Raw genomic sequence first — 11,365 nt, 5'->3', positions numbered from 1 at the left:
TAAGGCTGTGACTCACCAGTGAGACCCTTAGGTTGATTGCCACCTATAGGCAAGTTAGTCTCAGAAATGACCTCTTCGCGAGCAGCTTCTTGATGTTCCAATTTGCCTTGCTGCGAATTAGCCAAGCTGGAACCTTCCTCGCGTAAGGTCGCGAACTCCGATGAGGTCTGTTTGTGCTGGGTCGCGACGACATTCATCGACTGCTGGTGGTTTTCTTGGGCTGGTTGGGTCACGTCGGCCAGCTGCTCCCAAGTCTGCCACGAATCTTGTTGGGCTGATTGGAAAAGTACATCCATTCTCTTCTGCTGCGCCGCCAGGACCTTTTTCAAATTCGCATAATACGAAGCAGTGTTCTGTTGAAAGATAGCAAGTCGCTCCTCTATGCTCGCATTCTCTGGAATGGGAATGGGCACATAGCCTTCTATCGTCGCCATGACTTCAGGAATTTCTTTTGGTAAAGATTTTCCTCTGGCATCCCAATGATGGTGAACACAAAAAGACTCTGATGTAGTCCCACTGGGCGTGCCAAAATGTTTGTTTTGAAGCCCGGTGGTTGAATGTCTTCAAGAGAAAAAAAATTCTAACCTTGTCCCACTAGGCGTGCCAAAATGTTTGTTTTGAAGGCCGGTGGTTGAATGTGCTTCAAGAGAAAAAACTTCTGATGTGGTCCCACTGGGCGTGCCAAAATGTTTGTTTTTAATTTTGTTACAGCTGGTCAACAGTCTCTTTTCTTGCGCGGGCGTGCCAGCACCGTTCGGGTGCGGTCGTCGGGGGTGTCCCTTGACCTGACTTCTATCAAGCGATTGTAGACGAGGAGAGCACCAACCTCGTCGTGGGATTCTTTGTGCCTCGTGGTGAGGACTTTGCTGAAGTTTCTTCTTGTTCACAAGTCGATACTCAATATTGCAGATTGAGCAGAGCGAAATCACCGGAAAGTATTGAGATCTTGCTAAAGCGTGACTTTAGCTTGGCTGGGTTGCAAGGGCGTTACCCTTGCTTGGCTGGTTCTGTAACCGTTGTGGTCGCGGCACTACCGTCGGCTCCCGAGGAGACTAGGACCGAAGCACGTTGACAGAGGGTTTGGTGGCACTGAAAGTCGGCTTCTGAGAAGACTAGGACTAGGAGTGTGATCACCGGTAAGAGAAAGAGAAGGAGAGGAGTTGCTCTTAGAGAGGTTGCTCTAGAGAGAACTTAGATCATCTTAGAGATGTTTTGATGTTGTGTTGTGAATGTGTGTTTGGTCGTGGTACTACAATCGGCTCTCGAGGAGACTAGGACCGAAGTACGTTGACAGAGGGTTTAGTGGCACTGAAAGTCGGCTTCTGAGAAGACTAGGACTAGGAGTGTGATCACCGGTAAGAGAAAGAGAAGGAGAGGAGTTGCTCTTAGAGAGGTTGCTCTAGAGAGAACTTAGATCATCTTAGAGATGTTTTGATGTTGTGTTGTGAATGTGTGTGTTTTAGAATGAGAGGAGAAGGTGTTTATATAGGGAAGAAAAAGAAGAGTGAAATGATGAGTGGAAGAAAAATAATGAAAGTGGAGTATGAAAGTGATTTGTAAAATATGGAAAAGATAGAGAAATGATGAAATGAAAGCAAGGCATGAAGGTGCAAAAACATGGAAGTGATGATGATCTATTAAAGAGATTGTTGTAGAAAAATATATCCAAGGAAAAAAAGAAAAGCATCTAGCTTTCTTCATGTGGGTAGGAAACATGAACATGTGAATATTGAGCTGGTTTTAGGTCAGTTTCTGCCCCTTTATTCCTTCAATTATTTCTCCAACAAGCCTTCAGAATGAGCCTTCGACTTCTTCATAAAAAATGTTCCACTATGAGTGTAGATCATCCTGACAAATTTTCAGAGCTTTATTCCATGCGGTTGGGTTGGAAATGCTGCTGGACCTCTTACAGGTCCAGTTTTCCAGTTTTGCTTCTGTAGAAAATTGGACCGATTGTTTGAAGGCCTTCCACTCAAAAATATCTCTGGAACTCTTCATAAGAAATGATCCTTGGGCTTTCTAGAATTAATCTGGAAAGTTTTAGCTCATTTAGATTTCATTTGGTTTGTCTGCCGCCCCTCCTTCCTTGTTTAGCTCGGTTTCTCCTAGCCGAAGTAGGAAAATGTGCTAAAGTTGACTTTTCATGTTTCCATGCTTCCATGCTTCCATAGTAGGCTTTATTTAGCCTCTAAATATATATTTCGAACTTGTCGACAATATATAGCTTGAGCCACTGACATTGGCTCAATTTCTCCAAGACGTGCCTTGTCAGGCCAAAATGCTCATTTTGGGTCCAAACAATTGGATTGGTGTAAAATATATCTTTCGATACTTGAGATGTATAATTGATATGGGCTTGTTCTATCCGTACAGAGAAATGATGGATTCGGACCCATCACACACTAGGAAAGCCGCCAACACTGGCCTGCGTCCTCTACCCCCATCCCAAAACGACATGTGTTTTGGAAGGTTTTGTTGATGTTGGGTATCTCTCTAACCCACACAAAGGTCATTCCCAAACTGGTTAAATATTCACCATGGATAAGACCGCGATATCTTGGAAGTCTATAGAACAGACCCTAGTCGCTATATCTTCGAACAATGCAGAGATTATTGCTCTTCACGAAGTGGTTCGTGAATGTATATAGATTGGATCCATAATTACACATGTTTGAACAATTGTGGTTTGAAGTCTACCACAGATGAGCCTACGAGCATTTAGGATTATGCTGCTTGTTTTGAACAAATGAAGCAAGGCTACATCAAAAGCGACAACACCAAGCATAATCAGTAACAATAGACTCTCCTCAAGATCAAAGTGAACTAGGTTCGATTTGAGGACAGTGTGGCAGACTTGCTCACTAAGTCATTGCCTAAATTCCACTTTGGAGAAACATGTTGGTAGCATCGTTTGCGGAAGTTATCCGAACTCCCATGACCGTAGTCATCAGGGGGAGAAGCAGACATCAGGGGGAGATGTCTACATGTATGGTCTCGAAACGTGAAGGGTGTGTTGTGATTTTTTTCCCCTTCGACTGAGGTTATTTTTGTCCCACAGGGTTTTTGTTAATCAGCAAGGTTTTTAATGAGGCAACGAGAGGAGCACCACGTTTGGGCGACACAAGGGGGAGTGTTCAAGTAAATCCAGAGTATGTGTCTGGCCCAAACTCTAGGTTACTTGACCTAGTTGTAATAGGGTTTTGAATTAGAGATATTCATAGATATCCGATTAATTGTACGATTATCTTTCCTTATACAACTCTGATTCTATGTCTTGTAATCCTCTATATAAAGAGTCTCCTAATATCAATGAAAGTACGACTCAATTCTCTCCCAAATTCAGTTTTTCTTAAACATAAATTAAATTCTAGTTAATTTTCCAAATTTTGTAATTTTGTTGTAGAAAAACATCCCAACTGTGGATGGAAGTACTAACTAATTAAATTACAAAAATTTAATAAATTAAATCGTATCTAGCTAATTTTGTAAAGTTTGTAATGTAAAGGGAAAAACATCCAAATCGTGGAGATGAGTATTAAGGTGAGGTGGAGAAAACCTTGTCGTTTGTACTAAAAAAACAAATGCTTGTAGCCTATAATTTGTCTACCTTGCATTTATGAGTAAATTTATACAAATGACAAAAAAAAACACTAAGAAGTTAAAACTGTATCTAGCTAATTTTACAAAGTTTGTAAATTTGATGTTGAAAAACATCTCAAGATATCGTAGATGCACGTATTAACTAAATTTCTAAAATTTAATAAATTAAAATTTATCTAGCTAAATTTACAAAGTTTGTAATATAATACAGAAAAATATCTCAATCGTTGGATACGAATATTAATTAAATTACCATAATGCATTGCTAGAATTCATGTTTTACGGGTATAAATGAATGAAACCTCACCTTTCGCCAAGCATTAGATCATATTCAATCAAGTGATAATATGAGTCATTTGTAAGCAAGAGAGGTTGGAGAGACTACGATTTGCAACTATAGGTTTTGCTTTTGGAGTGTTCTTCAATATCTATGGCGTCTTCTCACTGTAAGATAAATCAGTTCTCTAATTATACATTGATTTTTTTTTTTTTGTGCTTTGTATCCTTGTAAATATTCTCAAAATAGAGGTTCAAACTCTCATTTGGCTGTAGTAATTTTTATTAATTACAGTATGTGAATGGAATTTGCATTGCCATATTGTAAAATTAGGTTAGAACTATACTGGAAAATAGGAAGACTAACTGAGGAAAAATATGGACCCAAGTAGAAGCAGGCTCTATACCTTGTTATTTTCTTTTCACTTCTTTCTTTTCTTGGGGCTAATATATACTTATTGTTTTACTGCAGCAATATTTGATGATTTTTGAAGACCCTCATGAATTGGACAAAGGTTTCATTCAATCGAATCAATGATTTACCAAATTACGGTATGATAATTACATTTGTTTTAGTTTGTTAGTATTCTAGTGAAATGAAAACAAAGTCATTAATCAAACTCATGCATAAATGTGTAAATTAATTGGTGGATATGCACCTTTGTTGCCTCTTAGCAAGCGCATGTGAATTTCGTATATTATTAATTTTGTGTAATTACATGGGTAGAATTAAATTTAGGGCCAATGATAAAAGAGGTCATTTTGAAGTGTCTTATTATAATCCAGGACACACAAATCTTCCCATGATAATTAAGGTCACCCCTTAACAACCTGACACTAAAAATAACAAAAATTACAAAAATTGCCACCGGTAGCTCTATCTCCCCCTCTAGCTACCTAAGCCCGTCTGACCCTTTACCAAAATCTCTCTCTCTGAGATCGGAGCCAGTCATGTCCGACGAGGACAGACGGTTTGCTGCGCCGGAGGTCCAGAAAAATCTCTTATCTTGGCGAATCCGTTCGCATGGTCAGTTTCTCAGTCATAATTAATTGTTTTCGTTCACAAATTTTCCGACTGTTTTCAATTTGATTCATATGTCAATTTATTGATCATTGCTTTTGTATCGCTGCAAATCTCAGTTGTTATGGACTGAGGAGTACAATCTATGTTGAATAATGCAGCAATTTGAATCGCCAAGTGGACGTTCCTATGGATTAATGGGAGAACTGGTAACAATTCTTACTTTTATTATTGCTTTGAATGTGTTTTTGTGCTTCGTAGTCTGAAATGTGTTATTGTGATCTTGTTGATACTGGTATTCTGTGGGTATTTGTTATAACCACAATGGCTTAATGTATTTTGATAATTTTAGAGTACTTAGTTTTTGTGTTGCTTGTAACAGAACTATATGCAGGAGGAAGATATTCGGCTAGAGGCAACACGATCTAGATGTAAAATCAATCTCTTTTCGTGTTATATTTATCTTCGCTTTGTGTTTACTAGGTGTGTTTTGTGCCTTCTTCCAAATGTCTGAAGCTTTTTCTGTACTTGGCAGCGTCGAATGCTTGGAAAAGACACGGTGATTTAGCCGAGCGTATGTCTAGGTGAAACTTAATTGGAAATTTTTAAGTCTTCATTCATCATGTATTTTTGGTTATGTATAATGATAGTTTGCATTTTTTGGAGCTGTCATTACTTGGCAGTACACTAATGCTGGCTGCAAAAAGAATTCAAATTGAAGACCTCGGAAGTCGGAAGTTGTACTTCTTGACCTCAAGGTTATTAAGAAGTTATGTGCATCATTTTCAAGAGGATGCATTCATTGAAATAGGAGAAAAATGTTGTGCAGTAGTGGAAGAAGTCAATGGCTTTAATAAATTATCTTGTATTACCAACATCTATATATACATATACAATTATGCATCCAGTGGACTGTATTGATTTAACAGGGATTCTGACAATGACAATTTACGAGCATCTACATAAGGGATTTGAAGCTGCACAGGCTTTTCAAACTCCAGGTAGCTCTGAATAGATTTTATGCTGAATGCTTCATTTTAAAGTTACAGTTGCATCTAGCTTTCGGTCATCATGGTAAGTTTTTCTTTATTTGCTTCAGTGGTTTCTAAATGCATTTGGAGGTAAATTCTTGGGTGTGGAAACTATAGACCTGCATCTTCTGTGAACTGCAGCGGTTTTAAGTTGAACTCAACCATGATCAGGTTGTGATATCTAAGTTGATAATGAGTCTCGTGGGTTATTGTTTAAATTCATTGACTTGAATTTTTTTATGGCTAACATATTGGATTGTGAAATTTTATAGATGTTTTTTTGAAAGGGGGGCGGATTCCAAAGAAACTCAGCAAGAAGGATATTTTGCAATATAGAGCTCATATAATCAAGACATTTGTGGAACATAAGCATAGTTGGATCTCTACTAATTCAGAGTTTTAGAAATTTTTTTAGGGCTTAGATTGGCCAATTGTAAACTCTAGCTTACTAAATCAATTAGCTTTTTGTATCTTTTTATGATGTCACTGTTATGTACGTATAGCTTTCCTTAATAAAACATTATATTTATAGATCTTTTACAGCACATTCAAGTTTTAGGCATCTTTTGAATTCACCAAATCAATATCAATGACCATGTCCAATATTGATCACAAGTCAGTACACAAGTCACTGGCTAAGTCACTGTTAACCTCAAATCACTGATCATGTTACTGTTATACACATTTCATTGACCAAGTTACTGGCCAAGTCACTGTTAACCTCAAATCATTGATCATGTCACATGTCACTAACTAAGTAACTGACCATGTCACTAACCAAGTAAGTAACTGACCATGTCACTAACCAAGTAACTGTCAGTAGTCAATTTACAAGTTGATAGCCAAGTCACTGTTAATCACATGTCACTAACCAAGTAAGTAACTGACCATGTCACTAACCAAGTAACTGACCATGTCACTAACCAAGTAACTGTCAGTAGTCAATTTACAAGTTGATAGCCAAGTCACTGTTAATCACATGTCACTAACCAAGTAAGTAACTGACCATGTCACTAACCAAGTAACTGTCAGTAGCCAAGTCACAAGTTAATAGCCAAGTCACTGTTAATCACATGTCACTAACTAAGTAACTGACCATGTCACTAACCAAGTAACTGTCAGTAGCCAAGTCACAAGTTAATAGCCAAGTCATTGTTAATCACATGTCACTAACTAAGTAATTGACCATGTCACTAACCAAGTAACTGTCAGTAGCCAAGTCACTGTTAATCACATGTCACTAACTAAGTAACTGACCATGTCACTAACCAAGTAACTGTCAGTAGCCAAGTCACATGTTAATAGCCAAGTCACTGTTAATCACATGTCACTAATTAAGTAACTGACCATGTCACTAACCAAGTAACTGTCAGTAGCCAAGTCACAAGTTGATAGCCAAGTCACTGTTAATCACATGTCACTAACTAAGTAACTGACCATGTCACTAACCAAGTAAGTAACTGACAATGTCACTAACCAAGTAACTGTCAGAAGCCAAGTCACATGTTAATAGCCAAGTCACAAGTTAGAAATTGTTGCTGCTTACTTTGAAGAATGAAAATGAGGTACCTAAAGCACAAACAAATTAATAAAGGCTAAAACAGTAGAGAATTGCAATCATCAGAACTCATGAAAAGAATAATCCAACTAAAATTTGAAGATTCTGATGCCCAAAATGGAATTTGTCCCACTGAATATCTACATCTTTATCCCTTGTTCCCTGAAAAATGGACTACATCATTGTATCCTGAACTGTGCCCTTCTCTTCACTTCCACTGTAATTACGTGCATCCCTTCTAAAAAATACAGTGGAGCCAAGCATGCATTAACCGCGACTAGGCCAAGATTAATACAGTGACTAGGCCAACAAGAATTCCACCAAAGGCATTGAACTTGACTGGGATCTGCAACATGGAGAAAACACAAAGAGCCACATTATAAATCATGCAACATCACATTCTTTGCAAGTACAAATTACAAAGAGCATCACTCTCCTATAAAATCAATGCATAGTTTTTCACTCTTCATCAAAATTGCACATTTTCTCTACTTTTTCCTTTTTTCTTTTCTTGGTAAACTGGGGTGTTTGAAAGACAATAGAGAAAAGCAAACCCAGTGCAACCTGAGATTACATCATATTTTTTGCCAATATTTTGTTAATGTGTGAAAATTGTCACCCACAGATATAATCATATAACAAGAAGAAAAAGTAACACCTTCAAGAGCAGAGCAAACCAAAGGGGACTGTAGTTAGCATGCTCATATTATATAGAATATAAAGACAGAAAATTCTAGAATTCTGGAACCAACAGAAGCTGTCCTAATGCACATATATATGGTAAGACATACCAGAAAGGGTAAGCATGATCGTCCAAAACATTTTCCTTCAAAAGGAAGCGATTAGCTGAGCATAAACACTAATATCTTCCATATTAACTAACTGTCTCCCAAACTAAACCAATGAATATGGTGGTTCTGAGTATGCGAATAAAATAAACTCCACGGGAGTCAAACTAATAAACAAAAACTAGAGGGAAACATGGGATTTGAATGTGATCATTAGTTCATTACCCAAGTCAGTAGAATCCATCCATAGAAAAGCCCATGTTTTCTGATAGCTTCTCCTTCGAGAGACTTAGTGGTGCTAACCAACAAGCAAAAACTTCCAACAATAGACACCTCTACAGTCATCAAGTATGACCAGTGCTTCTTAACCTATAACACAAAAGTAGACAAATAAGATCAAGAAAAGAGAAAGAACTTCAACAACACCATGAAACAGTTCCTTCAAAGCACAGAAACAGAGTCGTTTCGCTAACCTGGGAAGCCCATTGACACAGAGAGGACTGTAAACCCGAAAGCACAGACGCAACCAACACAGGAATAATCCCATTAAACAATATCTAGTCAGAATTGCCACCACTAGACCTTTTGCTCAACCCTTCCTCGAAACTTAGAAGAACAGCTGCAATAATCAACAAGAAAAGCGCCCCAACTTGTTAAATTGATTGCTTCTGCCTACATTTCAACACATTTCACCCAAAAATCAAACTAACCGGCATACTCAAAACTCCGCAAATTTAACCACAATTACCTACACCAGTAACTCCCATTTACCTCAATATCAAATAAGTACAGATAGCAATAAAAATGATCTTAGTCTGGTTGAGCATTGAGAAGGTTAAAGAATCGAGATTCTTGTACGAAATCTGAAGCAAACTATTCTGGAGTGCATAAATGGCAGTGGGAAGCCCAGAAGCGGTCAATGCACCAACCAAAGTCCACTCTTTGTAGGCCTTCTTCAAGCGACCGTCTCTGTCATTTTGAAGGTAACTAACCTTCACCAACCAAAACAAACACAATCAGAAACCGAAAAACAGATTCAATCTACAATCACAGTCACTACTATTTCTCACAAGCATCTCATCAAACACCTTATCTGCACAAAAATCTAGGCCTAATTCAACAAACCTCTCTTTGGAGTTTTTGCCGGAGCTCATTGGAGGAAGCTAATAGGATTACTTGCTCAAATTTAGTTCTATCAAGAAAGCATACATACAGTTAATGGAACCATACATATACATTCAGCATGGAAACTATGAAAACAGATAGAAACATGTAGGAACCATTATCACAGGGATTAGAGACCAAAATAAGGCAAGAAAAACAAGCATCGTTTGCTAAAAATCAAGAAGAGAAGGAACCATTATCTGTACCTGATTGTAATTAAGAGCCTCCGCCGTCGTAAGAGAATAAACAAATTAGCCAAGGAACGAAGATAAAAAGAGGCTCTAAACCTATTTCCGAATCAAATCCAGTGATTAACACAACAAACGCGCTTGCCGGTGGAGGTGGTGACAACCGGCGAGGGTTTCCGCTCGTCGAAATTCGGCTTCATCGGCACAGTCCCGGGAACGCTTCTCTTGGCGTGGCTCATTTCGCGGTCTCCTGCTTCTTATAACAAATCAGAGGCGCTACTGTAAAAGCAGATATCGACTTCACTGTCGGTGATGAAAACGAAGAGATCAGAGTAAGCTCTGGTGCGGGCGAGGTCCTCCGATAGGGAACCGCTTCTGGAGGTCTGTCTGTCTGTGGAGGAGGAGGAGAAGATAGAAGGAGAGTTGGCTTCTAAGGGCAGAATGGGAATCAAAAAATTAAAAACTGACCTTTTTTAACATCACCTCATTATTTATAAAGACTATATTAATATTACTAACAATTCATTATGGACCTTTTTATCAAGTGGAAAACTAGGTGACATTTTTATCATTTCACACTCTAATATGACCTTTTTCATCATTTCTCTTTAAATTTATCAAATGTTTTATTTTTTTATTTAGTTTTTTTTCTTTTTCTGAAAGGGGTTTGTAACCCAGGTTGATCTTTTGTGTTTTAGTTGAAAAATTAATTTTTTTCCCTGGGTTTCTAAATGAAAACAAAACAAAAACATAAGAATAAAAAAGATATATGGTGCCCCGCACCACATGAACCCCATTTTCTCAAGTTTTTATTTTATTCTTTGGTTTTATTTATTATTATAAAAAAAAAAAAAACAATCAGCGTGCATGAAGTGCATGTTGATTGGGTAGTTTTAATAAAGAGAAAAATTTATCAAAAAATGATAATAGATACACGAACACCCAAGCGGGTATCTGATACCATGAGGGTTTGGACGAGAGACACCTTAATGATCACGTGTACTTATTGCAGTGAGAAACTCTCTTCAAAGAATGAGGAGTTCACTGGGAAGACTCCAAATGCCAAAGGTCGTGACACTGGAAACTGCGTGTGATACGGGCCGGGCGGGCTTAGGGCCTAAGGGCTAAATGATGAGGCCTAAATTACACTAAGAGGAATGCTTCCGTCAAGTGGGAAATAACCACAAGGAAGACAAGAAATGGGTCCAAGAAAAAGAAATTTTCGATATTTAAGAGCAAATGAAGAAAATAGCACAAGTAGTAGAAAAAAATTCCCCAACTACTACTACACAAAGTGTAAAATATGAACTTTTGACAATTTTATTGATTTTGGGCGGGTCCATCGAATGTTGGACTTGTGAATTTAATGTAGTACTTAGATTTTATTTATCCCAAGAAAAAAGTCATTCATTTCAGAATATCTATATTAAGTGGTTCCAATGATCAAATCGTATGTTATTTATAAGTGACCTTAAATTGAAGGGCCTTGACCCAAATTTGAGTCAATATACTCCCACTTACTCCACCTAAAAAAATTTATTCTCATTACCCAATTTAAGCATCAAATGACAGTTTTGCCATCAATTTAATTAATAAACTACAAACTCATCGATCTCTCTCTCAGACTCCTCTCTCTCTCTCTCTAGGAGCCGCCGGCGCCAATGTCAACGACCACCTACCACCACCATCACAACCCTCATTCATCTCCTAACCCGACTTTCACCGCAAAACATGAGACG

General features: G+C 38.0%; 1 protein-coding gene and 1 pseudogene across 4 annotated transcripts; one reads left to right on the top strand and one right to left on the bottom strand.

The window, feature by feature from the left end:
* The first annotated feature begins 4,752 nt into the window (after window positions 1-4,752).
* On the top strand, window positions 4,753-6,463 carry LOC133746342 (uncharacterized). 4 transcript variants are annotated; one of them, XR_009864071.1, is made up of 7 exons: window positions 4,753-4,903; window positions 5,017-5,106; window positions 5,280-5,328; window positions 5,433-5,481; window positions 5,827-5,898; window positions 5,997-6,099; window positions 6,201-6,463. XR_009864071.1 is itself a non-coding variant. In XM_062174526.1 (5 exons), the coding sequence occupies exons 2-5, from the start codon at window positions 5,053-5,055 to the stop codon at window positions 5,816-5,818; spliced, it is 390 nt and encodes a 129-aa protein (XP_062030510.1). In that variant the 5' UTR covers window positions 4,753-4,903; window positions 5,017-5,052; the 3' UTR covers window positions 5,819-6,463. The 4 variants fall into 4 exon arrangements, 1 of the variants encoding a protein (XP_062030510.1); XR_009864069.1 differs by having other exon boundaries at window positions 5,433-5,898; XR_009864070.1 differs by having other exon boundaries at window positions 4,755-4,903; window positions 5,059-5,106; window positions 5,433-5,898.
* A 1,368-nt stretch (window positions 6,464-7,831) lies between these two features.
* LOC133744659 (UDP-N-acetylglucosamine transporter ROCK1-like) lies at window positions 7,832-9,278 on the bottom strand (annotated as a pseudogene).
* Between the last annotated feature and the right edge of the window lie 2,087 nt (window positions 9,279-11,365).

This window comes from Rosa rugosa, chromosome 4 (assembly GCF_958449725.1).
Source record: "Rosa rugosa chromosome 4, drRosRugo1.1, whole genome shotgun sequence".
Lineage (NCBI taxonomy): Eukaryota > Viridiplantae > Streptophyta > Magnoliopsida > Rosales > Rosaceae > Rosa > Rosa rugosa.
The sequence above is the reverse complement of the archived record's forward strand: the minus strand, read 5'-3'. Positions and strand labels throughout refer to the sequence as shown.

Coding starts and splice junctions, on each gene's coding strand:
- LOC133746342 (XM_062174526.1), top strand. CDS start 5,053: ATGCAGCAATTTGAATCGCCAAGTGGACGTTCCTATGGATTAATGGGA. Junction 5,107..5,279: donor ATGGATTAATGGGAGAACTG/GTAACAATTCTT, acceptor TGCTTGTAACAG/AACTATATGCAGGAGGAAGA. Junction 5,329..5,432: donor AGAGGCAACACGATCTAGAT/GTAAAATCAATC, acceptor TGTACTTGGCAG/CGTCGAATGCTTGGAAAAGA.